General features: G+C 48.8%; 1 protein-coding gene across 1 annotated transcript in view; it reads right to left on the bottom strand.

Moving 5' to 3' along the window:
• The window catches only part of HPSE2 (heparanase 2 (inactive)), a 417,517-nt gene that overhangs the window by 31,967 nt on the left and 359,669 nt on the right, over positions 1–25,881 (bottom strand). Inside the window, exons 8-9 of the mRNA XM_077453819.1 lie at positions 19,276–19,421; positions 6,792–6,938 (exon numbers count right to left, since the gene is read on the bottom strand). Of these exons, the coding sequence (XP_077309945.1) occupies positions 6,792–6,938; positions 19,276–19,421 (293 nt within the window). The remainder of the gene's footprint in view (positions 1–6,791; positions 6,939–19,275; positions 19,422–25,881) is intronic.

Genomic DNA, 25,881 nt, shown 5'->3' with positions numbered 1-25,881 from the left:
ATGTGTATATATATTAAAGGGGTCTATTAGCCTTTAGTAGATCAACCCCAATGTGTGGACATTGTTCTATGCAGGGCTTTTTTTCAGCAGGGACTAGGGGGAACTCAGTTCCACCACCTCTGGCTCAGGTCTTCTGCTCCCTGCTCACCACTATCACTTGGTAGCACTGAAGTCCAGCTTCTGCGTTTACACGTGATCGCTTATCTCCCAGTAGATCCCACAGGTCAGATCTCCTGCGCAGATCCCACTGAGTGCCAAACAGGGACAAGGGAGATACAGAACAGGTGCCCAGGTTTCAGTGCAGTCACGGGCAGGAGAGGGTGTGTGGTGGGCTACACCCTAGGTGGTCTCTATTTTTTCCCAGGTGACCAGTTGTTGATGCTCCTACTGCATGATCTCCCATGCAAGTGACTGTAGTATAGTATAGTATGCTGGGAGGTACTACAGCCGGATAGGTGTTTCAGCTTAATATTGCAACAAAGGTAAGATATATGACAGATGGTGGAGCTTTTAAGGAGGGGGGAGAAGATGCGGGCAGTGGACGGAGGGGGTTGTATGCAGAGGTGAAGAGCTACTAGTTGATGCCATTTGGCAGGTATGTGTGTGTGGCGGGCATGGTTGAGTTCCTGCACCTTTTCTCAGAGAAAAAAAAAAAAGCCCTGGTTCTATAGTAGTAAGCAAGTTTAGTGTGGCCAGTTTAGGGCTCACCTTTCCTCTGCCTATCCATTACAATGCATGTGCTTCTACTATATGGAGGCTCTCAAAATTTAGAGGTAGGACTGTAGATAGCACCGGGGTGCCATGAAGTGTCCCTGCAGCTTACTGTATGCATGTATTTGCAAATGTGTGCGAACAAAACCCCTGTTTTTAACATATACTGTTAGGATAATTTGGTTGGTTGCAGGCTGGTGGGTAAGTTGAGCTGGGAATTTTATTTGGTTTGACATGCGTCTCCCCTCTGTGTGCTCCTTGCTGCAAAGGCCAGTTATAGGTGGGGCAGTGGCCATTTGTTTGTACTAGGGAATGGTTAAGCTAGGGATCTGCTGGTTTGCTGGGCTTTTTGGGTCCTGCCTTCATTCCCGGTATATAATTAGGGGGAAGGTCGGGCTCGAAGAGATGCTATTCAGGACTGCATGGGAGGATGTATGCTCTCATCTGGAATGATGTAACCTTCGTCTTCCACCCCAAGGGACTCACCAGCAATGGACACTACCTAAATGGACGCACATCTTTACAGGTATGCCTGGGCAGCCACCGAATAGTTAGTTAGGAGTTGGACTGAGATGCAGTTTATGTTATAATGCTTCTGAAGTGTTTTTAGTAAAGTTCTTGACCCTGGTCTGAGGTTATTCAAAAGGGACGCATGGTGGTACATGGTGTATCCGAAGAACAGGGCCTGTAAATCACACATGGGGTATGAAGCAAGGCCACTATGAAAGGTTAACATAGGATCAGTAGAGTAGTTGTCACAGGCAGAGGCGTTGCTAGGGGGTGGCTATTGAGGCTATAGCCTCCAGGGCAGGGGTCGGCACCTGGCCCATCAACCGCTGAATGCGGGAACCCGGCCCACGGACATTATCACAGGGCTGGATGGGGGTGGTGCAGTGGGGTGGGGTGCAGGGGACAGTGGACATTACAGTGGGGGTGCAGTGCTTGGCACAGGTGAGGCTGCATTCCTGGGTACTGGTGAGGCTGCATAGATAGGCACAGCTGAGCCCTGCATTCTTTATGTAGCCAACTCCTGAGCCCTGGGTCTCTCTGGGGACCTTGATGTAAGGAAGGGCCTCTCTGGGGACCCTGATGTAAGGGGGGCTCTGGGGACCCGGATGTAAGTAGAGATGCTCTCTGTGGACCCTGATGTAAGGGGTGGGGGCTCTCTGGGGATGCTGATGTAATGATGGGGGCTCTGGGGACCCTGATGTAAGTGTGGGGGATCTCTAGGGACCCTGATGTAAGGGGGGCTCTCTAGGGACCCTGATGTAAGTGGGGGGACTTAGTGGGACCTTGGTGTAAGTAGAGAGGCTCTCTGGGGACCCTGATGTAAGAGGGGGCTTTCTGGGGACCCTGATGTAATGATGGGGGCTCTGAGGACCCTGATCTAAGTAGGAGGGCTCTCTAGGGACCCGATGTAAGGGGGGGGCTCTCTAGGGGGCTCTGGGGGACCTTGATGTAAGTGGGGGGACTTAGTGGGACCTTGGTGTAAGTAGAGAGGCTCTCTGGGGACCCTGATGTAAGGGGGGGCTCTCTGGGGACCCTGATGTAATGATGGGGGCTCTGAGGACCCTGATATAAGTAGGGTGGCTTTCTAGGGGCCCTGATGTAAGGGGGGGGCTCTCTAGGGACCCTTATGTAAGGGGGGCTCTGGGGGACCTTGATGTAGGTGGGGGGGCTCTGGGGGACCTTGATGTAAGTGGGGGGGGGCTCTCTGGGGACCCCAATGTAATGATATTATACTGTATATATATTTATATATATATATACACGCACACAAGTATATTCTATACATGTGTATGCCCACCCAAGCGTATGACTTTCTTTACTTTGCTGCTATGGGCTCTAGCCCCGGATCTTTTCTAGACCTAGCAATGCCCCTGGTCACGGGTAACCATGAACTGGTGGGAAGTGTGGTAACAGGCCCTCTGGTAGTGAGGGGGTCAGTGATCTGGCTCACTCCCTAACAGTCAGTTCCCCAAAAGCAACCGGGACCAAACCAACGGTACCTAGCCATGTGGTACGGGTAAGGAGTTAACTAAATGCACACATGAGTTCCCACTAGGTGCGCATCTGGACCCCATTCTCTCACTGGGAGTGAGGTGACAGAGGTTTTCAGGACTGCTGGATGGTGGAGAGGGCACAGGCTCAACTGTGTCCCACCTAAATGCGACATACGTCAGGGAAGGTGTGTGGTAACACGGGACCACACGTTTTACAGAGGGTCTCTGTACATGTAACTACTGCATGCAGTTTACGGCTCATCTCTAACTGCCATAATGTTGACCTTCACCTGAACGTGGCCCTGCCTAGTCCCAGGCATTAAAGAGTGACCCACGTGTGCATGGGCGAGGTGGCCCTGCCCACAACGTTATGAAGAATAAAATCTAACACTTGCTATACTCAGAAGACACCACCATGTGCCGGAGTGTAATTCTAAGTTCACCAATAATTCTGCAATTGTCTCGTGTAGATGAAGATTTGTCCTCCATGGATTGCATTGTCAGACCAATCTATGAAGAACCACCATGTCTCATGTCTAAGCCTCACCGAATGCGATTGTCCGTGTGGCTGAACAACGCTTCACCTTGAGGCGATTCAGTTCGCGTTGTGCGCTATACAAATACTTCATTCATTCATTCACAAGATAATCGGAAAGAACATCCAGAACTGGTAAATGGTTGGAATGGTCTACAAGTCCACATGGCCCGAAATGTATTCACACTCCCGAAGATCTAATATCATCTTAACCACTTGTCGCCCGCCCAGTGTAAAATTACGGCGGCAAAGTGGTTTCATAATCCTGATCGGACGTCATATGACGTGATCAGGATTATGAGCCGTTGCGCGCCCCCGAGGGCGCGCATCGCGGCGATCGTTGTTGCGGGGTGTCAGTCTGACACCCGGCAACTACGATCTCGGTAAAGAGTCTCCGACGGAGACGCTTTACCACATGATCAGCCGTGTCCAATCACGGCTGATCACAGTGTAAATAGGAAGAGCCGGTGATCGGCTTTTCCTCACTCGCGTCTGTCAGACATGAGTAGAGGAGAGCCGATCGGCTGCTCCTCTGACAGGGGGGGTCTGTGCTGATCGATTATCAGCACAGCCCCCCCGAGGATGCCCACACTGGACCACCAGGGACGCCGGTGATCGGCTTTTCCTCACTCGCGTCTGTCAGACATGAGTAGAGGAGAGCCGATCGGCTGCTCCTCTGACAGGGGGGGTCTGTGCTGATCGATTATCAGCACAGCCCCCCCCCCCGAGGATGCCCACACTGGACCACCAGGGACACCACCAGACCACCAGGGATTCCCAGGACAAGGTATGCCACCCTAGACCACCAGGGATTCCAGTCAGTGCCACAATGGATGCCAATCAGTGCCCATAATGGATGCCAATCAGTGCCCACAATGAGCATCACTGATTGGCATGCATTATTGTTTGGCACTGATTGGCATCCATTAGTACAATATATTATAATACAATGCCGCCTATCAGTTCCCATCTGTGCCGCCTATCAGTGCCCATCCATGCCACCTATCAGTGCCCATCCATGCCCACCTGTGCCGCCTACCCATGCCCACCTGTGCCGCCTACCCATGCCCACCTGTGCCGACTAACCCATGCCCACCTGTGCCACCTATCCATGCCAATCCATGCCAGATATCAGTGCCAATTTGTGCCACCTATCAGTGCCCATCCGTGTTGCCCATCAGTGCCACCTATCAGTGCCACATATCGGTGTCCATCAATGCCACCTCATCAGTGCCACCTCATCTGTGCCCATCAGTGCCACCCAGGGCCGCTGTTAAAAATCATGGGGCCCCGTACAGGCTACCTGGCAGGGGCCCCCCACATAACAGGGGTGGAGCCTGAACACCCCTCCCTCTAACCCGCGAACTGTGTACAATGGAGAAATGCAGGGTTTAATATACATATGCAAGAATCAGAAGTGGGTAATGCATAGAATGCAGGTGTTTAGAACATGTAACATACAGAATAAAGGGGTCAGGATTAGGTATTGATTAGGATTAGGATTAGGTATTGATTCAGGGGTCAGGAGTAGGTAATGCATATAATGCAGGGGGTTTGGAATGCAGGGGGTTTGGAATATGTAACATACAGGCATACCCCACTTTTAAGTACACAGTGGGGTTTATTTACTAAAGCTGAAAAGTGCAAAATCAGGCTCACTTCTGCATAGAAACCAATGAGCTTCCAGGTTTTATTACCAAAGCTTAATTGAACAAGCTGAGGTTAGAAGCTCATTGGTTTCTCTGCAGAAGTGAGCCTGATTTTTCAATTTTCAGCTTTAGTAAATAAACCCCATTGTGTACTTAAAAGTGGGGTATGCCTGTACAGAATAAAAGGGTCAGGAGTGGGTATTGATTAGTTCAGGGGTCAGGAGTGGGTAATACATAGAATACAGAGGATCTGGAGTATGTAGCATACAGAGTGCAGGGGTCAGGAGGGGGTAACAGGCAAAGGTAGCAAATAGGGTAGGGTTGCCACCTGTCCAGGATTCACCCGGACAGTTCGGGTTTTGAATCATGTGTCCACTTGAAACTTGGACACAATATTAAGGCAGTAATAAAGCTCAGAACAGTGAGGGTGAGCAGGCACTATGCAAGCCACATTACTATTCTCCTTGGAGTGCCTCAAAGGTGTCCTATGTCTTTTGCAATCCTTTACAGAATCCAAAAAATGAATGAAGAAAAAGTGGCAACCCTAAAATAGGGGTATACAAATGTTATCTCCCGTGTGGCATTTGATAGCCCAAAATGACCCATACCATTAAAGGGGACCACTTGCAACTGTGTACAATGAATGTAGTTGCAGCCAGGTACAGGTTTTAATGGATTAAATCAGGAGGCAAATTATTGCTTCCCCACCACCTAGCAAAAACCCACTGAAAAGTGATCCACTGGATGACTCTTTAGTGGCCAACACAAGCATTCACTAATACGCAGCAATTATGCCCCTGAGATGTGTCACTCCAGCCACGTGGTTACTGTGGCAGCATTAATACTGTATATTAACACAATAGAAAGTACAGCAGGGAAAAGACTTTCACTCTGGGCGCGTGAATACCCAAAATATTTTAGATATGTGGGAGAGCAGTATGCAGTATGGCCACATTTATGCTCAGAGCCCGGGCCCAGTCTTAACCTCCACCTAACATTCCCCTACTTCACAAGCACCTGGTCCTGCTGGCTTCTTTTATCTGGGGTCCTCATGCAGTGCATCTCCTGGGTTGGGGGGCTTGGATCCTCTCGATCTGGGAGCGTGGGGACCGGCCAGAAGCTGAGCTCCTCTAAAACCTCTGCTCCTTCCTCCCGGGCACGAAGTTGGACAGCCGGAAGCAGAAAGCGAAGTATTTAAACACTTTCGGGAGTAATCTGCAGCCGTATGTCCAGAAAATTACATTACACAAGTCCCGACAGGCGTATTGATATAGAAGAGACTGGGAATTGTGTGATGTACTGTATGTAATAGTCTGGACATACGGCTGCAGATTACTCCCAAAAGTGTTTAAATAATTTGCTTTCTGCTTCCTCCCATGCACACTACATGGGACCCTAGCTCAGGATTAGTATAGTCCCCATAATTTTTGAGTCCCCTCTCTGCCTCCGGGCCCCCCTGCAGGGCAGGGCCCAGTACAGGAGGGCTGGTGGTCCCCCCCTATCAGCAGCCCTGGTGCCACCTTATCATTGCCCATCAGTGTAACCCCATCAGTGCCCATCAGTGAAGGAGAAAACTTACTTATTTGCAAAGTTTTGAAACTGAAACAAAAAAAACATATTTTTTTTCAAAATTTTCTGTATTTTTTTATTTGTTTAGCAAAAAATAAAAACCGTAGAGGTGATCAAATACCACCAAAAGAAAGCTCTATTTGTGGGGAAAAAATTGTAAAAATTTCATTTGGGTACAGTGTAGCGCGACCGCGTAATTGTCATTCAAAGTGCGACAGCGCTGAAAGCTGAAAATTGGTCTGGGCAAGAAGGTGTTTAAGTGCCTGGTATTGAAGTGGTTAACAATGGAGATATCTTAGAAGGATGGCTCGGCGATCTACCTACTTAGACTGGATTCCCTCGGCTCCGTGCGGCTGCAGAAGATATTGGTGGACGAGTTTATCCCTCAGAGTTCCGGCCAGCTTGATTTTTTTCCTCGATCGGTGTAGATTGATGATATACAATGTTATTGATCCTCGGACGTAATTACGGCTGATATGGAAAAAAAATAAGAAACATAATTCTGTTATAAAGTGTCATTTATTCTTATAGTTAGTTACAGAGTTATTCTGGATCAAAGAAGACAAAAAAGTCTAGTTCCACCAATAATAGGAAACCTCCATATACAGAACCGAATACCCACAGAGGATCCAGAGGAAGGTGAAAAAAAAAAAAAACCCCAATAAATCATCTGAGCCGAATGACTTCAGCGGGGAAATAATTCCTTCCTGATCCCTAAGGAGGTGATCAGATATTCCCGGGATTCTTTTATATTAAGTATATGAATGCAGTAGCAGGCTTTATTGGGTTGGTCCTAAGGAACGAAACGCGTCGGGAACGCATGCTGATCCTACAGCGCTTGTTTTAGATTGGGAGCATGTAAGTGCAATTCTTATCTTCCACTTTTATGCTTTGTGGCCCCTTTGATTCTTTTATAAATTCCTGGTGAGGTGCACTCCTCCATTTGCCCCATATTGGCTACATCCAATGCTCTTGTGACGGGTTGTCTGGAGTCTCCATCGCTGCTGTGAATCTGGGTCCTTAGGACCAACCTAATAAAGCCTGTTTGACCCACCAGGTATATATATATACCTGTGTGTGTCCACGCTTTTTCCGGTAAGCGGCCAATGCTTATGGTGGTGGATTCCTCTTGACACTTTATAGCTTGGACACTTAGACCCCTTTCACACTGGGGCGTTTTTCAGGCGTTTTTCAGGCGCTTTAGCGTTAAAAAAAAGTGCCTGTAAAGCGCTTGAAAGAAGCCAAATCTGCAGTCCCAATGTGAAAGCCCAAGTACTTTAAGACCCCTTTCACACTGGGGCGTTTTTCAGGCGTTTTTCATGCGCTTTAGCGTTAAAAAAAGCGCCTGAAAGAAGCTGCAACTGCAATCCCAATGTAAAAGCCCGAGTGCTTTCACACCAAGATCCCTTTCCCACTGGGGCGTTTTTCAGGCGCTTTAGGCTGCTTTCACACTGGGGCGGGAGCAGCGTCGGCGGTAAAGTGCTGCTATTTTTAGCGGCGCTTTACCGTCGTTTTAGCGGCGGTCTGCGGGCGCTAGCGGGGTGGTTTTAACCCCCGCTAGCGGCCGAAAAAGGGTTAAACCCGCCCGCAAAGCGCCGCTGCAGCGGCGCTTTGCCGGCGGTATTGCCGCGGTGTCCCATTGATTTCAATGGGTAGGAGCGGTTTAGGAGCGGTGAATACACCGCTCCTTCACCGCTCCAAAGATGCGGCTAGCAGGACTTTTTTCACCGTCCTGCCAGCGCATCGCACCAGTGTGAAAGCCCTCCGGCTTTCACACTGGAGTGAAAGGGGCCGGTTTTTTTCAGGCGCTACACAGGCACTATTTTTAGCGCTGTAACGCCTGAATACTGCCCCAGTGTGAAAGCAGCCTTAGCGTTAAAAAAAAGCGCCTGAAAGAAGCTGCAACTGCAATCCCAATGTGCTTTCACACCAAGGCGCTGCGCTGGCAGAGCGTCAAAAAAAGTCCTGCAAGCAGCTTCTTTGCAGCGCTTTTGGAGCGGTGAATACAACGCTCCTAAAACGCCCCTTCCCATTGAAATCAATGGGAAGCGCTTGTAAAACGCCTGAAAAACGCTACTGGCAGCAGCGTTTTGTGGGCACTTTTAACCCTTTATTTGGCCACTAGCAGGGGTTAAAAGCGCCCCAATAACGCTCAAAAAACGCTGGTAAAGCGCTGCTAGTTTAAGCGGTGCTTTACGAGCGTTTTTCGGGCGCTGACATTTCACATTGGGACTGCAGATGAGGCTTCTTTCAAGCGCTTTACAGGCGCTTTTTTTAACGCTAAAGCGCTTGAAAAACGCCTGAAAAACGCCCCAGTGTGAAAGGGGTCTAATTGTGGACTTTCTTTTTGAACTAATATGTTATATGCCACAGTATAGGATTTTCACTTATTATATATGCTATTGGTTTACTTTATCACGTTTTATCTCCATTTGATATCTCTATAGGATATATATCCTATATCCATTACACCTTCTGTGCTGGCTCCCATGATTTATTTAGTATTTATTTATATTCTTTATGAATGCAGTAACAATTGTGTAACAAAACCAGCGTATCGTCGTTGATTAGAATTATTATTATCTTGTGTTTCTGTAGAATTACAGCTAGTCTCATCTATGGAATACGGGTTATTCTTAACTATTGGTTCTGATTTGATTTCACCAAAGAGGGGAGCCTGTGGGATTGACAGAGATCCTTTCCCCCTCGTGAGGTCTAATGACCCCAGGTGGACAGAGACTGTTTGATGGAAGCTGGTTTACTTTAACGGCTGCACAATACTACCACATGTGACTACTGCGGACCGTCCACTAAATGTGATTGACAATGTACTGTCAAGCGACTCTAGTTAGTATGTCGGTGCCATGTTCCAAAATACCATCAGTAAGGTGCAGCAACTGTATCTGTGTGTGGACATTCGTTTTGGGATATAATGGTCAGGGCCGTCTTTAATATTGATTGGGCCCTGGGCAAAAATTTGCTTAGGGCCCCCCTCCCCCCCATGCAATTTCACTCTCCACCTTCTCTGAGACATACAATAAATAGCAGCTAGACTTAAAATCAGTTTACTGTATCAGATCATGCAGCGATTGCGATTGGTTGGCAGAGGTTACAGCATATCATTACTGCTTACTGACTGGTTGCTAGAGGTTACAGCACTCCTTAAGGCTCACTGATTAGTTGCTAGAGGTTACAGCACATGATTTCGGCTTGTTGATTGGTTGCTAGAGATTACTGTACAGTAATACTGCTCACTGGTTGCTGTAGGTTATAGCACATCATCTCCTCACTGCAGGGGGCATGATATACATATTAATGCTGCCTTATTTACATATCAATGCTGTTGGCCTCAGCTATTTACATATGAATGCTGGTTATTTACATGTAAACACAGGCTCTGCAGGTGAGTCGTCTGTACACAACAACAGGACTAAAACCTCAAGGGACAAGGGAATGTAAACTGGGATAGTTGGCAAGTATGAGGCAGCTGCTTTGGGCCCCACAACAATGACAGGGCCCAGGGCAGCTGCCCCTTTTGCCCTGCCTTAACCACTTGCAGACCGGACCATTTTGCTGGTCAAAGACCAGACCACTTTTTGCGATTCGGCACTGCGTCGCTTTAACTAACAATTGCGCGGTCGTGCGGCGTGGCTCCCAAACAAAATTGACGTCCTTTTTTCCCCACAAATAGAGCTTTCTTTTGGTGGTATTTGATCACCTCTGAGGTTTTTATTTTTTGCGCTATAACCAAAAATAGAGCGACAATTTTGAAAAAAACGCATTATTTTTTACTTTTTGTTATAATAAATATCCCCCAAAAATATATTAAAAAATTTTTTTTTCCCTCAGTTTAGGCCGATACGTATTCTTCTATATATTTGTGGTAAAAAAAATCGCAATAAGCGATTATTGATTGGTTTGCGCAAAAGTTATAGCGTTTACAAAATAGGGATAGTTTTATAGCATTTTTATTAATATTTTTTTATTATTTTTTTTTTACTAGTAATGGCGGCGATCAGCGATTTTTATTGTGACTGCGACATTGTGGGGGACCCATCGGACATTTTTGACACATTTTTGGGACCATTGTCATTTATACAGTAATCACTGCTATATAAATGCAGTGGTTCCTGTGTAAATGACACTGGCAGTGAAGGGGTTAACCAGTGGGTGGCAGTGTAGGGGTTAAGTGTTCCTAGGGGCGTGTTACTAACTGTGGGGGGGTTGGGCTTTCATTTAGTGAACACTGATCTTTGCTCCAATCAAATGGAGCAGAGATCAGCGTCACTAGTTGCTAGGCAGAATGGAGAAATGCTGTTTACTCGGCATTTCCTCCATTCGGCCGCTCCGTGAGACGATCGCGGGGATGCCCGCGCCGATCGAGTCCGCGAGTCCCGCGACCGCGGCGCGCTGCCGATGGCAGGGCGGCATTGAATATTGGACGTACCTGTACACCAATATGCCTGCCCGTGCCATTCTGTCGACGTACATCGTCGTGCGCTGGTCGGGAAGTGGTTAATGCTGCCTTATTTACATATCAATGCTGTTGGCCTCAGCTATTTACATATGCATGGCACTGCTATTTACATATGAATGCTGGTTATTTACATGTAAACACAGGGTCTGCAGGTGAGTCGTCTGTACACAACAACAGGACTAAAACCTCAAGGGACAAGGGAATCTAAACTGGGATAGTTAGCAAGTATGAGGCAGCTGCTTTGGGCCCCACAACAATGACAGGGCCCAGGGGCAGCTGCCCCTTTTGCCCTGCCTTAAAGACGGCCCTGATAATGGTCAACATCCCAGAATGTCGGGAGGAGGTCTCTGGCATAGGGAAAAATAAGAAACATAAATTCTGTTATAAAGTGTCATTTATTCTTATAGAGTTACGGAGTTATTCTGGATCAAAGAAGACAAAAGTGGTAATTAAAGGGTGGCACAGTGGTATAGTGGGTTAGCACTCTCACCGAGCAGCAAGAAGGGTCGCTGGTTCAAATCCCAGCCATGACACTACCTGCATGGAGTTTGCATGTTCTCCCTGTGCCTGTGTGGGTTTCCTCCAGGTACTCCGGTTTCCTCCCACACTCCAAAGACATGCAGGTAGGTTAATTGGCTTCTGTCCAAAATTGGCCCTAGCAGGGGCGTAACTATAGGGGGTGCAGCAGTTGCGACCGCAACCGGGCCCTGTGCTTCAGGGGGCCCATGCAGCCCCCTCTACATATGGCCGGCAGCAGCATAGGCAGCTAGGGGTATTAGTGCACCATGCACACGGGTGGCTGGAGGTGGAGGGTGACTAGCAGAGCTCCATGCTTGACTATCGCACTGGCTGCTCTTTAGTTGTGCATTCCTCGCATGACCTGTGTCCTCAGCCGGCTCCTCAGAGTACCCCTCTCCTGCTCCATGCATTGCCGCTCAGTCCGATGTCTGTTCTCCCCAGCCAGAGGTCCGGCCCACACTGCACTGCATTCTTCTCCCGGGTAAACAAACTTTAAGCACACAGATGCAGTGCAGCCCTATGAGAGCCGGATCCCCAGAGGACACTGCAGGCTTGTCTGCTAGCCCCCCCCCCCCTCCCCCATCATACACAGATGATGAAAGGTCTTTCTGGGCGATATGCTAATCACCCATCCAGCACACTGGATGGAGCCCAGGCCAACATGCATGAGTGCGCGGCCTACAGCTTGGTCATGGTGAGTGAGAGGACCCCATCCCCCACACACCATTACATACCCCCTCCATCTCCCCTGGGGACAGGGACCCCTTCTCACCTGGGGGCAGTAACTTCATCTGCCCTGGAGAAAAGGACCTCATCTCTTCTGGAGACTGGGACCCCATCCTGCCTAGGGACAGTCCCCCAATGGGGCACCTAAAAATAAAAAATAATAAAAAAAAACTACTGATACCAGTGGTGGAACTACAGGGCTCACAAAGGTCATACCTGTGACCACGCCCTGGAGTTCCACCGCCGGACTCGGAGGGAAGGGCCCTGGCTGGGGTTCAGGGGGGCCCTTCATGGTTTCTTGCATCGGGGCCCTGAAGGTTCTAGTTACACCCCTGGGCCCTAGTATATGAATGGGGACCTTGGATTGTGGGCTCCTTGAGTATAGGGACTGATGTGAGTGTGCGATGTACAGGGATAGGGACAATTGTAGACACTCACTCAGGTTGAACTGGATGGACTGGTGTCTTTATTCAACCTTACTAACTATGTAACTATGGAGTGGGCACAATATGGTAGAGGTTTAAAGCCCCAAGTAGGAGGATCACTGTCCCAGCAAGGAGAAGAGCTGGGCCGGGACATGTACTCTTGGCACCAACATTTATGATGATAAAGCTGTGTTTGAACCTGGATTGCCGCTATTTCTTATGTTGTTTCTGTTTTTACTTCTCATATATCCTTACAAAAAAAAGAGAGAGAGATGGAAATAAAAAGCAGCTACCAAAAACTGAGCATGTCTCTTTAATAGTGATGACCAGTTTGCAATTGGAGAGGAACCACCATAAATGGAAAGGTCTTCCTATGCAGAATATAATCCTCATCCATTCGGATATAAACATGCCAGTGTGCACACGATACACATGTGGAAATAAAGCAGTACAAACCTCAATGAAAGTGTCTTCATGTCCTCAGATACATATTTATATATTCATTTATTTCATACAATTGTCGGGAGGAAATAACTTTCTATATTACTGGAATGTAATGCAATATGTACTGAGAAGCACCAAATCTCATCCTATTAGTAGTGTTTAGCATTGTGGAACTTTGCACAGTCTATAGAAGGGGATTCTGGTGTTATTTTCAGAGGCTGTATTTATATATACAGTATATATATATATATATATTGTAATCTTGAGGAGCCTGGCATCAGCCAGCATAAAAGCAAAGCAGTCTTTTATTGCTCAAAAGTAAAACAAAACCGCTTGCTTGCAGCACAAAATAAACAAAACAGTCCACACTCCTAAAACAAATCAAACTTCTTGGCTCACCGCCTGCAAAACTTGTCTCTTAACAAGGGTTTCGTCCCCGTCTGCCTCAGTGGTCCCCAAGGCCAGGTCACCAGCAGCTTAGCCATGTCTCAGTCCCAAGCTGTCCACCACTCCTGCTCCTAAAGGTGTTCTGCTTCACGCTCCACCTCATAGACAGGCATGTACTGGCCATCGGGAGTTTCCCGGTGGGCCGATGGCTCAGTGGGCCGGTCGGGTGCAGTCCTGGAGCCGCTCCTCTCTGACAGTGAGTGATCGCGGTTTCACTCCTGTTAGGCGGAGCAGCTGCCGTCACTTGTTGGAGAGAGCATTAGGCCGCGTACACACGCGCGGACTGTTTGCCCAACCTTGTTCGTCAAACAGTTTGGGCAAACAGTCCGCTCAAAATTTGCATGAGCGGACTTGCCCACACACGAGCGGACTGTTTGACGAACAAGGTTGGGCAAACAGTTCGCTCAACTTTTGAAATGAACGGACTCGCCCACGTAAGGAGGAGGCAAATCCGCCCATTTCGAGCGCGTGTACAGGTAGGCGGGGCCCGCGAAGGAGACGTCGCGGGCTCCGCCGCCTGGAATGGGCTTAAAGGGGAACCCCAACGCCGAAAAAAAATCGGCGTGGGGGTTCCCCCCAAGTCCACACCAGACCCTTGTCCGAGCACGCTACCCGGCCGGCCAGGAAAGGGGGGCGAGCGAGCGCGCCCCCCCTCCTGAGCCGTACCAGGCCGCGTGCCCTCAACATGGGGGGGTGCCTTGGGGAAGGGGGGGCCGCGCGGCCCCCCCACCCCAAAGCACCTTGTCCCCATGTTGATGAGGACAAGGGCCTCTTCCCGACAACCCTGGCCGTTGGTTGTCGGGGTCTGCGGGCGGGGGGCTTATCGGAATCCGGGAGCCCCCTTTAAGAAGGGGGCCCCCGGATACCGGCCCCCCACCCTATGTGAATGAGTATGGGGTACAATGTACCCCTACCCATTCACCTGTGGAATAAAGTACAAAAAAAAACACAACACATGGAAAAAGTATTTTATTGCACAGCTCCGGGGGTCTTCCGTCTTCGGGGGTCTTCTCGCCGGACTCCTCCGCTATGTGTGTGTAGCTCTTTTACTAGCGGAGGAGTCCGGCTTTCTTCCTCCCCGCCGCCGGCCTCTTCTCCCGACTTCGGGGGTCTTGTCCCCCTCTTCGGTTCTTCTGCCGGGCCACCGCGCCTGGTCCGGTGGCCCGGTCTTCTGTCGCCGTCTTCCGTTCTTCTGTCGCCGCCTTCGGTTCTTCTGCCGGGCCACCGCGCCTTCTTGTAGCTCTTTTACAGGCGGTGGCCCGGTCTTCTGTCGCCGCTGTCGTCGCCGCCGCCGCCGCCTTCCGTTCTTGTTCTTCTTGTTCTTCTTCTTGTTCTTCTCCTGGAGATGTTGACTCGACGATCTCTCCGGCCGGAATGCCAGAGCCGCGCTGTGCGGTCACTTATATAGTGACAATGGGGCGGTGTCACATGGTATATGTCACATGGGTTGGTCACATGGTGACCCCGCCCCCTTACGATGTCATAGTCCCCATGTGACATCAACCCATGTGACCAACCCATGTGACATATACCATGTGACACCGCCCCATTGTCACTATATAAGTGGCAGCGGAGCGTGTCCCTGGCATTCCGGCCGGAGAGATCGTCGAGTCAACATCTCCAGGAGAAGAAGAAGAAGAACAAGAAGAAGAACAAGAACGGAAGGCGGCGGCGGCGACGGCGACAGAAGACCGGGCCACCGCCTGTAAAAGAGCTACAAGAAGGCGCAGTGGCCCGGCAGAAGAACCGAAGGCGGCGACAGAAGAACGGAAGACGGCGACAGAAGACCGGGCCACCGGACCAGGCGCGGTGGCCCGGCAGAAGAACCGAAGAGGGGGACAAGACCCCCGAAGTCGGGAGAAGAGGCCGGCGGCGGGGAGGAAGAAAGCCGGACTCCTCCGCTAGTAAAAGAGCTACACACACATAGCGGAGGAGTCCGGCGAGAAGACCCCCGAAGACGGAAGACCCCCGGAGCTGTGCAATAAAATACTTTTTCCATGTGTTGTGTTTTTTTTTGTACTTTATTCCACAGGTGAATGGGTAGGGGTACATTGTACCCCATACTCATTCACATAGGGTGGGGGGCCGGTATCCGGGGGCCCCCTTCTTAAAGGGGGCTCCCGGATTCCGATAAGCCCCCCGCCCGCAGACCCCGACAACCAACGGCCAGGGTTGTCGGGAAGAGGCCCTTGTCCTCATCAACATGGGGACAAGGTGCTTTGGGGTGGGGGGGCCGCGCGGCCCCCCCTTCCCCAAGGCACCCCCCATGTTGAGGGCACGCGGCCTGGTACGGCTCAGGAGGGGGGGCGCGCTCGCTCGCCCCCCTTTCCTGGCCGGCCGGGTAGCGTGCTCGAACAAGGGTCTGGTGTGGACTTGGGGGAAACCCCCACGCCGATTTTTTTCGGCGTTGGGGTTCCCCTTTAAGCCCATTCCAGGCGGCGGAGCCCGCGACGTCTCCCTCGCGGGCCCCGCCTACCTGTACACGCGCTCGAAATGGGCGGACTTTCCGAGCGGGAACAGTCCGCTCATTTCGAAAGTACAGCGGACAGGCCCACACACGGGCGGACTGTTCGCTCAAACACAGTTTCAGCGGACAGTTTTTCGGAATTTCCGAAAGACTTTGTCCGTCCAACTGTCCGCTGAAACTGTCCGCTGAAAGCCCACACACGAGCGGACTGTCCGCCCAAACACTGTTCAGCGGACAAGGTTGGGCGAACAGTCCGCCCGTGTGTACGCGGCCTTAGGCTTTCTGCTCCCTCCAGCCTGCAGGGGGAGATAGACAGCTGGCTTTCCTCTCTCCCCTTATCACTTGTCACTTATCACATGGCTGGAGAGAGGAAGGAGAAGCTGCCTTCAAAACTGTGAGTACACGTGGGAGGGGGAGGAGAGGGAGGACACTCTGATGTAAGGGGAAGTGCTGATGGAGACACTCAAAATTAAAGTGGGCCGTTCATGATCAAGTCCAGGGCCAAATTTTTGTCCCAGTCCAGCCCTGCTCACAAATACCTTCTGGCTGCTTCCTGCTGCCTTTCTAGACTCCAGATGGTTTAATCCTTTCTGGACCAGAACTCCTTGTATTTAGGGTTGGGGCTCTTTCCCACTCCAGAGTCATGATGATAAGGGACATTTTTAGTACTCAAAGGTTCTCATCCACGCAGGGTGAGGGGTTCTCTGCTCTCTGGATTGGTAAGTCCTCGTTTGGGACCTGGAAATCAGAAACTCAGAGAGACTCTGGGGTGGGAAAGAGCCCAAGCCCCGATTACAAGGAGTTCTGGTCCCGAAAGGATTAAACCACCTGCAAAGGAGTCTGGAGAGACAGCAGGGAGTAGATAAACGGGGTCTTTGCGGTGGAGTGTGAAGCAGAACACACTGAGGAGCAGGAGTGGTGGACAGCTTGGGACTGAGACATGGCTAAGCTGCTGGTGACCTGGCCTTGGGGACCACTGAGGCAAGCGGGGACATAACCCTGTTAGGGACATGTTTTGCGGGAGGTGAGCCAAGAAATTTGATTTGTGCCTCTTCCCCTGATCAATAGCACTACTATCAGCCCGTCCTTGCATGCCCAGGTCCTAGGCGTAACCCTAGACTCTGAACTATCCTTTCGGCCCCATGTCCAAACACTTTCCAAAGCTTGCTGCCGCAATTTCCGCAACATCTCCAAAACATGCCTCTTCCTAACCAATGACACCACAAAGCTCCTAGTTCACTCTCTGGTCATTTCCCCCGGCTCGACTACTGCAACTCCCTCCTCACGGGATTCCCTTTACATAGGCTATTCCTCCTACAGTCCATCATGAATGCTGCTGCCAGGCTCATCCACCTTACCAACCGCTCAGTGTCTCCTACCCCTTCTCTGTCAATCCCTTCACTGGCTTCCACTCACCCAACAAATTCAATTCAAAATTCTAACAACAACTTACAAAGCCACCCACAACTCTGCCCCCCCCCCCCCCAGCTACATCACTAACCTTGTCTCAAAATACCAACCTACTTGTTCCCTTCGTTCCTCCCAAGACCTCCTGCTCTCTAGTTCCCTCGTCACTGCCTCCCATGCTCGCCTCCAGGACTTTCCCCAAGCCTCTCCTTACCTATGGAACTCCCTACCCCAATCTGTCCGACTTTCTCCTACTCTGCTTGCTTTTAGACTATCACTGAAAAGCCTTCTCTTCTGAGAAGCCTACCCTCCATCAGATCGTCCTATTACCTTTTGTATCACTTGACCCTCCCTCCTAGATTGTAAGCTCTAACGAGCAGGGCTTTCTAATTCCTCCTGTCTTTTATTGTAACTGTACTGTCTGCACCCATGTTGTAAAGTGCTGCACAAACTATTGGCGCTATATAAATCCTGTATAATAAAAATAAATAATAATAATTTGTACCAGGAGTGTGGACTGTTTTGTTAGTTAACAAAAAAAGTTATGCCCACTTTATGTACACGATATAGGGCAGGGATCTCCAAACTTTCTAAACAAAGGGCCAGTTTAATGTCCTTCAGACTTTGAGGGGGTTGGACTGTGGCCAGTGGGAGTAGAAAATGCCCCAGTGTCAAAGGGCCCTTCACTGGTGTCAGAGGGAAGAATAGTGCCCCATCGTTGGGGTCAGTTATAGTGGCCTATTTGTCATGGTTATGCAATAGAGTTGGTCTGCTTACCTGTTTTCATGTGTTCATCTCTAGAGACCAGCCGACCCTCACCTGACTGCTTTTGTAATCCATCCTCTGGCACGACTCCACCCTAGCTCCTATCAGATAACTCTATATTAACCTGTGCACTGCAGGCCAGCCCTGCTGATCAACCATTGTGTATTCCTTTGTGTGTTAGCTTCCTGTTACCTGCCGTGTGCTCTTCTGTTGTTCCGTTACCGACTTTGGCGTGTCTTTGACTATCCCTGTTTGCCTGTGATCCTGACCTTTTGGCGTGTCCCTGACTATTCCTGTCTGCTTGTGGCCCCGACCTTGGCTTTGTCCCTCACCATCCCTATCCTCCTGTTGCCTACTGTGGGTATGAGCTGGGGGACCCTGGGGGTCGCGACCTGGAGCCAGTTGCAGCCAAGTCCATCTTCACCCCTCGAGGCTCTGGTGAACACCTGCTGGCTCTTAGACTCCGCGCCCCAGGGAATCTTACGCTCTAACCCCGGTGGGACCTGTCTCCCGTCCGCAGCAGTCAGCCGTAGGGTCCACAACCTTGCGGTGCACTCCTGATCCCTACGGTGTGCATCTGTCGCCTCGCCTCAAGGTGACCTGACACTATTGTTGATATCAGTGACAGAAATGATGCCCATTGTTGGTGTCGGTGGGAGGAATAGTGTTCCAATGGCCAGATAAAGGCATGCAAAGGGCCATCTCCGGCTGCAGTTTGGAGACCACTGGTATATGGCATCAATTTATAATGTACTATAATAAATCTTGGAGAATCATTTTCCCCAAGGCTGTATAGTATAGCGTAGGTGTTGGTGTTAGAGCGATAACCAACTGCCTGTCTGATATCTCTCAGGAAGTACGAATGAATGAATGAATGAATAACTTGTATAGCGCTACATATGCCAACTAAATCGCCATGTCTTAGGAGAACCAGTGGTTGGTGGGTGCCGTGTTTCAGGTGAGGCAGAGGGTCTTGAATGTAACTTGATCCTTCGCGGCTAGCCAATGGAGGTTCCTCAGGGACGGGGTGATTGATTCCCAGTTACCAGTACAGAGAAAAAGCATGGTGTATAAGTACCCCGGTGTGCACATTGATCCTTTTTACATAAAAACCATAACTCGTCTACTTACCTGTGATGGTTGGTACAATGAGCATAGATGCGTAGTTTGTCCCTGATTACTTTCCCTGGACGAGGCTTCCTCTGAATACCAGCCACGTGAACCGCCAACACTTTGGGTCCCACCAGCCTTTTATAAAGAAGTGAAACCCAGTAATCCTAAAATAGAGAAAATAAAACTCAATTACAACCAGTTTAATCTTCATCAGTGAGATGTTTAATCTAAAAAGGAATTTCAATAGTCACCTAATTAGACAGCGAACAGATGGGGGATTCTACGTGTGACTGTATATTGTATATACTGCATATTATCCCAGTGACATGATTATATTATATAGTATAATAGATGCGCGGAATCAGGAAAGGATTAATAATGTTTATTGTTTGCTATGAAGGACGAATGATCTCCCGGTGTGTGGCCACAATGACTTCCTGTTATTGCCTTTCCTTGTATCTCCTTATACACAGAAGATAAAGATAAATGGCGGAAATTAGGTCTCTCTGTGGGACTGGGAATGCGGATTTTACTGTTGGAGGTAGTGGGAGGAGCCTGGAGATCCACTGACAGTGATCTAATCTCTCTGCACTCATACTATGTAGCAGAAGAAGAACTGGAGGACTAGTTATTAGAAACTTGCCTAGTTATAGGAAACCCTCTAGATCCAGGTGAAGGATCACAATGTAATTTAGCTGGTCTTAAGACGGTCATAGATGGATCGATCCTCAGCCTCTACGGGAAGGCGTGTCTTACTGCTGGTGGTAGTGGGAGGAGCCTGGAGATCCACTGACAGTGATCCGATCTCTCTGGACTGATACTATGTAGCAGAAGAACTGGAGGCCTAGTTATAGGAAACCTGCCTAGTTATAGGAAACCCTCTAAGTCCAGGTGAAGGATCACAATGTAATTTAGCTGGTCTTAAGACCGTCATAGATGTATCGATCCTCTACGGGAAGGCGTGTCTTACTGCTGGTGGTAGTGGGAGGGGCCTGGAGATCCACTGATAGTTATCTGATCTCTCCACACTGATATTACGTAGCAGAAGAATTACTGGAAGCCTAGCTGTTTGAAAACCTCCAGGTGAAGTCCAGGTGAAGGATCACAGTGTCCTTTAGTTGGTCTTAAGCTGGCCAAAGATGGATCGATCCTCTGCCAGTTCAGCAGGGACCAGCCAAAATTCAATCCATCTTTGGACAGGCTGGTTGTACCCTCTATCCATTGACTTAGACACAACCAGTTTGTCAGATTTTTTTTACATGCAATCGAATTATTGCCGGTGGATATAGCCACTATCAGTAATCATTGTGTTCTTTGACTCCCTGCTGGCAGAACACAATAGTGTCATGGGAGGGATTCTAAAAGCATTGACTGTGATGATTGCAAAATCAAGCGATTTCCTTTCCTTCCACTGATGGCTGCAGGAAAGAAAATGGAATCATCTACGGCTTGTCTTAAACATATATTCCATAAAGAGGTCCTCTCCCTGCACAACTTTTATCTAATGGCGATCACAACGTTCAATTCACACAAACGCTTTCTATTGTTTCTGCATGAAACTGGTATCTATATTAACGTGCCTCAACCATCTCATTCATGGCATCCCTGGAAATTATGCAAAATCTTGAGGCACCCAGTCTAAAATGGGGTCCCCATGACATCAGAAGCTCCTCCCTTTACATCAGAGTCCTCTGCCCCCGTTCCTATCAGGATCTTCACCCCCTCCCTTCACATCAAGGTCCTCACCCCCCCCCCCCCCCCTTTCACATCAGAGTCTTCATTTCCCCCTCTCCTTTAATTTCAAAGTGCATATCATTCATATTTGGGCCTCTTCCCCTTTCACATTCACATCAAAGTCTACAGTCCCTCTTTTAATGCCAGAGTCCCCAGCCCCCCTTCCCTTTCACATCAGAGTGCCCATATGCCCCCCCCCCCCCCCAGTCTTCAGCATGGCATGGCTGTGGGCAGCATTGTACTGCTAATGCTGTACATAAATACCAGATGCAGCATGGACCCCCTGGAGATCTGAGACAGCTCACCAGTTGCTGGGGCACCTCTGGTTGAGAAACACTTATTTAGGCTTTGAAAACGATAGAAATATTAACTTTGAGTCGAAGTCTAGACTGGCCAGAAGCTTTGCATATTCTTATCAAAGAAAATAAGCCAGATAAACATTGGGAATTCCACAAATACAATTCTTAGGGTTGGGGTAATGGACGCATGAATTATATGTTTGTACATTGACATTAATAAGTGAGGACTTCCAATACAGGTTTTGTACAATTTGTATCCACTGAAATAATTCTGTGTATTTCCAGGAAAAACAACTTATGATTTGGGACTGAGTGGGGAAAGATTAGAACCCTGTTCGGAATTTATTCACTGTCATGGTGACAAGAGTTTCCTCATATGCGAGGGAAAGGGAGACTCTACAACCACAACTCAACCAGAAATATTTTTTTTATTACATTTCAGAATGCAGAATGGTGGTGAAACAGTACTGGAGATCAGGTCACACACATGGCGAAGTCTACAAAGGAAAAAGTCATACAAACTCACAACAGCCAATCCAATGAGAGTTACTTCAAACAGTCCCGGTACGATAAGATGACTAATGGTTAACCCCACACATGGCATCCACCAATCATTGGTTCACCTGAGAAAAGGCACCCACCAACCATCAACCATTCACCAACCACCAACCATTCACCAACCACCAACCATTGGTGCACCTGAGAAAGGGCGTCCACCAACGAATCACCAAACACTGGTTCACCTGAGACATGGAGCCCACCATCCATTCACCACTCACCAACCATGTAAGTAACATTCTTCTCACTGATCACCAATGTAAGGAACATTCTTCCCACTGATCACCAATGTAAGGAACATTCTTCCCACTGATCACCAATGTAAGGAACATTCTTCTCACTGATCACCAATGTAAGGAACATTCTTCTCACTGATCACCAATGTAAGGAACATTCTTCTCACTGATCACCAATGTAAGGAACATTCTTCTCACTGATCACCATTGTAAGGAACATTCTTCCCACTGATCACCAATGTAAGGAACATTCTTCCCACTGATCACCAATGTAAGGAACATTCTTCCCACTGATCACCAATGTAAGGAACATTCTTCTCACTGATCACCAATGTAAGGAACATTCTTCCCACTGATCACCAATGTAAGGAACATTCTTCTCACTGATCACCAATGTAAGGAACATTCTTCTCACTGATCACCAATGTAAGGAACATTCTTCTCACTGATCACCAATGTAAGGAACATTCTTCTCACTGATCACCAATGTAAGGAACATTCTTCCCACTGATCACCAATGTAAGGAACAGTCTTCCCACTGACCATCATACTAATGTACCATGAAGGGGTTCTCTGAGCCTGGAAAGTTATTTAAAGGGTTCCTCCAATCTACCCCCCCCCCCCCACCATTTGACAATGCTGAGCCAACTCTCAGGGACATCTTCTCTGCGGTGACAGCATGCAACATGTCCATCTCCATGTTAGCAAATGAAGTGAAGGGGGTTAAGGCGGAAATAGCATTCGTGAGACAGGACATGCAAAACCTGAGAGTTTGCACTGCCGCCATAGAAAGCAGAGTGAGTGCAGTTGAGGATGACATAGCCCCTATGCAAAGGGGTCTACAATATAACTGCCATCTCACTGCCCAGCATGCGGCCCGCTTAGATGACTCAGAAAACCACATGAGGCGCAATAATATTCGCGCCCTAGGCATCCCTGAAAGGGCTGAGGGTAAAAAACCTGTTGCATTTATTGAAAACTGGCTGACTACCACAATCAGTAAAGAAGCTTTTTCCCCACTTTTCGCAGCTGGAATGGGCGCACAGAGTCCCATCCAGACCGCTACCACCAGGCAACCATACCCATGCCTTCCTCTGCAAGCTGCTTAACTAGAACTATCCAAAGCCAGGACCATGGGTGGTTCGATGGCCACAGACAACTCCAAGATATCCCTGTTTCCAGACTTCTCTGCTGAGCTGCAGAAGCAACGAGCAAAAATCCCTGACGTCAAGAAAAGGTTGAGGGAATTAAATTTCAATTCAATTTGCCATATGCTATGCTGTACCCCACCCGACTTTGGGTGGTTGCACTAGGGGAAACCCACTTCTTTGATCGCCCTACCTCTGCAGCACAATGGCTGGACTGGGAGGACAGGGCACTCAAAGCCACTAAATCGCAACGCAACGCTCCAGCCTGAAGGAGGGATTGAAATTTGCCTCAGTTTGTCCCCCCCTTATTGCTGTTGATCAAAGGTTCTGACCACTTGATCCTCTCTTTATGCCTTATTAATAGCTGACCGTTCTGTTAACTATAACTATAGACAAGGCGGCTGAAGGAGAACAACTAAAACTGTCTATTGCCTACAAAGTGGGGTGTCCTGCATGCGATGGAAATGTGAAACCCCTCTGTGAACTAACCCCTGGGTTTAATGGGAGTTTCCACTGCTGATTTCCACAGCGGATGCACGGGGACAGTTTGCCACGCAGCCAAATTGGCTGGTAGCCCAGTTGGCTCCACAAGTTACTTTCTGTATAATGACCACCTGTAGACTTGAAGTTTGCAGCTATAACATGTCTTTACTTTGACTCACCAGCACTTCAACATCTGACAACCGTGAAAATGGACTGTACACAGATCACCACTTGTGCACCTGGTAATGATAACATGCTTGCTAATGTATACTCTCTATGTAGAACTACTGTCTCCTTTGTCACTGAGGCCTTTCAGACAACGACCATACTCCTGTTATTGATTACAATATGCCCATATGTCTGTTAAACGAAATATCCTCACTGCGTACCCCGGTAAAAAGAATGGCGGTTCTTAAACATGTTAAATCAATGGACGCAGGTATTGTATGCTTGCAGGAGACTCACTTCTCTGCGGACCCCCCCCCCCCCCCCCCCAGCCTAAGTCCCTGTATGTATGATGTTCAATTCCACTCTACATATTCTATGTACTCTGGGGGGGGGGGGGGGGGGTGAGCATATTAATACGTAAAGGTGTCCGGTTTCATTGCTCTAAGCCCCTGTACACACGGTCGGAGATTCTGCCAATCAAATCCGTCGGATTTTGTCCGTCGGATTTAGTCCGACGGATGGTGTCCGAAACTGTTGCATACACACGGTCGGACTAAGTTGTCGAAAAATTTGATCTTTCAGAACGTGATGACGTAATTTAGTTACGATGGGACTAGATTCAGGCTAGTAGCCAATAGCTTTGATGTAGGAATTTGATCTGAGCATGCGTGGCACTTGGTCCGATCAAAATTCTCTACACATGATCGGATTACGTCCGTCCGGCCCAGTTGGTCGGGAAATATTTCCAACATGTTGGAAAATTGGGTCCTACGGATATTCCGACCGAATCAGTCCAATGCATACCACACACAGTCGGATTATCCGACGACACGGTCCGATAGGACACATTCCGACGGATTCTCTGACCGTGTGTACAAGGGCTAAGAATCTTATAGACCAGAGGGGTAGATATATATTTTTTGCTATGTAAAATCCACAAGTTAACCTGTATATTAGTTAGTATATATGTACCGCCACCGTACCCATGCCCTCAGGTGCCTGGCGAGATTTATGGCACAATACCCAGAGGTCCCCCTACCGGCAGCTACTTAAACCATTTTAAAGTGGTTGTAAACCCTTACAACACAGTTTGACCTACAGGTAAGCCTAGATTAAGGATTACCTGTAGGTTCAAGAAATATCTCCTAAACCTACACGGTTTAGGAGATATTTGCAAAAAGACAGGCACCGCTGTCTACGGCACTGGCGCACTGAGCGCGGCACCGTCAACAGCGAATATGCCGCGTGTGGCGGCTCTCGTGCGCATGCGCGGGAGTGACGTCATCGCAGCTTCGCCGAATGACAGCGGCGGAGCAGCGAGACCCACCGAGAAGATGGATGCGCCAGACTACAGGGGACAGCGGTGACATTGCTGGCTCCTGTGTCAGGTAAGTGACACATAATGGGCTACTATGCGATGCGATGCGATGCATAGTAGTCCATTATGCTTTACCTTTGCAGGGAATGAAAGAGGAAGTAAACTCATCAGGGTTTACTTCCTCTTTAAGGATAAACTACCTATACCCACTAATGTTGTAACGGGTTGAAAGGGACACACACCCTTTGCCAGAGTTCTTGAGGAGCTGAGACTGATGGATGTGTGGCATAGTAGACATCTACACCTTAAAAAATACTCATGTCACTCGACCTCACACGGAGGCCTGTCCAGAATAGATCTGGGACTGGGCAATGATAAAATGATGCAGCACATCATAGCTTCAGATTACGCTGATAGACATATTTCAAGCCATTCCTCATTTCGTATTTTCATCTCACTCCCAGACATGGTTAAAAGTCCAGTTTGGAGGCTTAACCCTTTCTGGCTTTCACTATTCCCGGAACCAGACCCAATACGGGACATGCTCAAGTTATTTATGCAGGACAATGTTGGTAGAGCCAAATTGGGAGTGGTGTGGGATGCGGCAAAGGCCTTTATGAGAGGGCAATTCATAAAACGAATAACCCGCATCAAAACAGACACAAAGGTCTGGGAAATGA

The sequence above is a fragment of the Lithobates pipiens genome, unplaced genomic scaffold, assembly GCF_037356315.1.
Source record: "Lithobates pipiens isolate NorthernLeopardFrog02 unplaced genomic scaffold, aLitPip1_a1.2 Scaffold_25, whole genome shotgun sequence".
Lineage (NCBI taxonomy): Eukaryota > Metazoa > Chordata > Amphibia > Anura > Ranidae > Lithobates > Lithobates pipiens.
The sequence above is the reverse complement of the archived record's forward strand: the minus strand, read 5'-3'. Positions and strand labels throughout refer to the sequence as shown.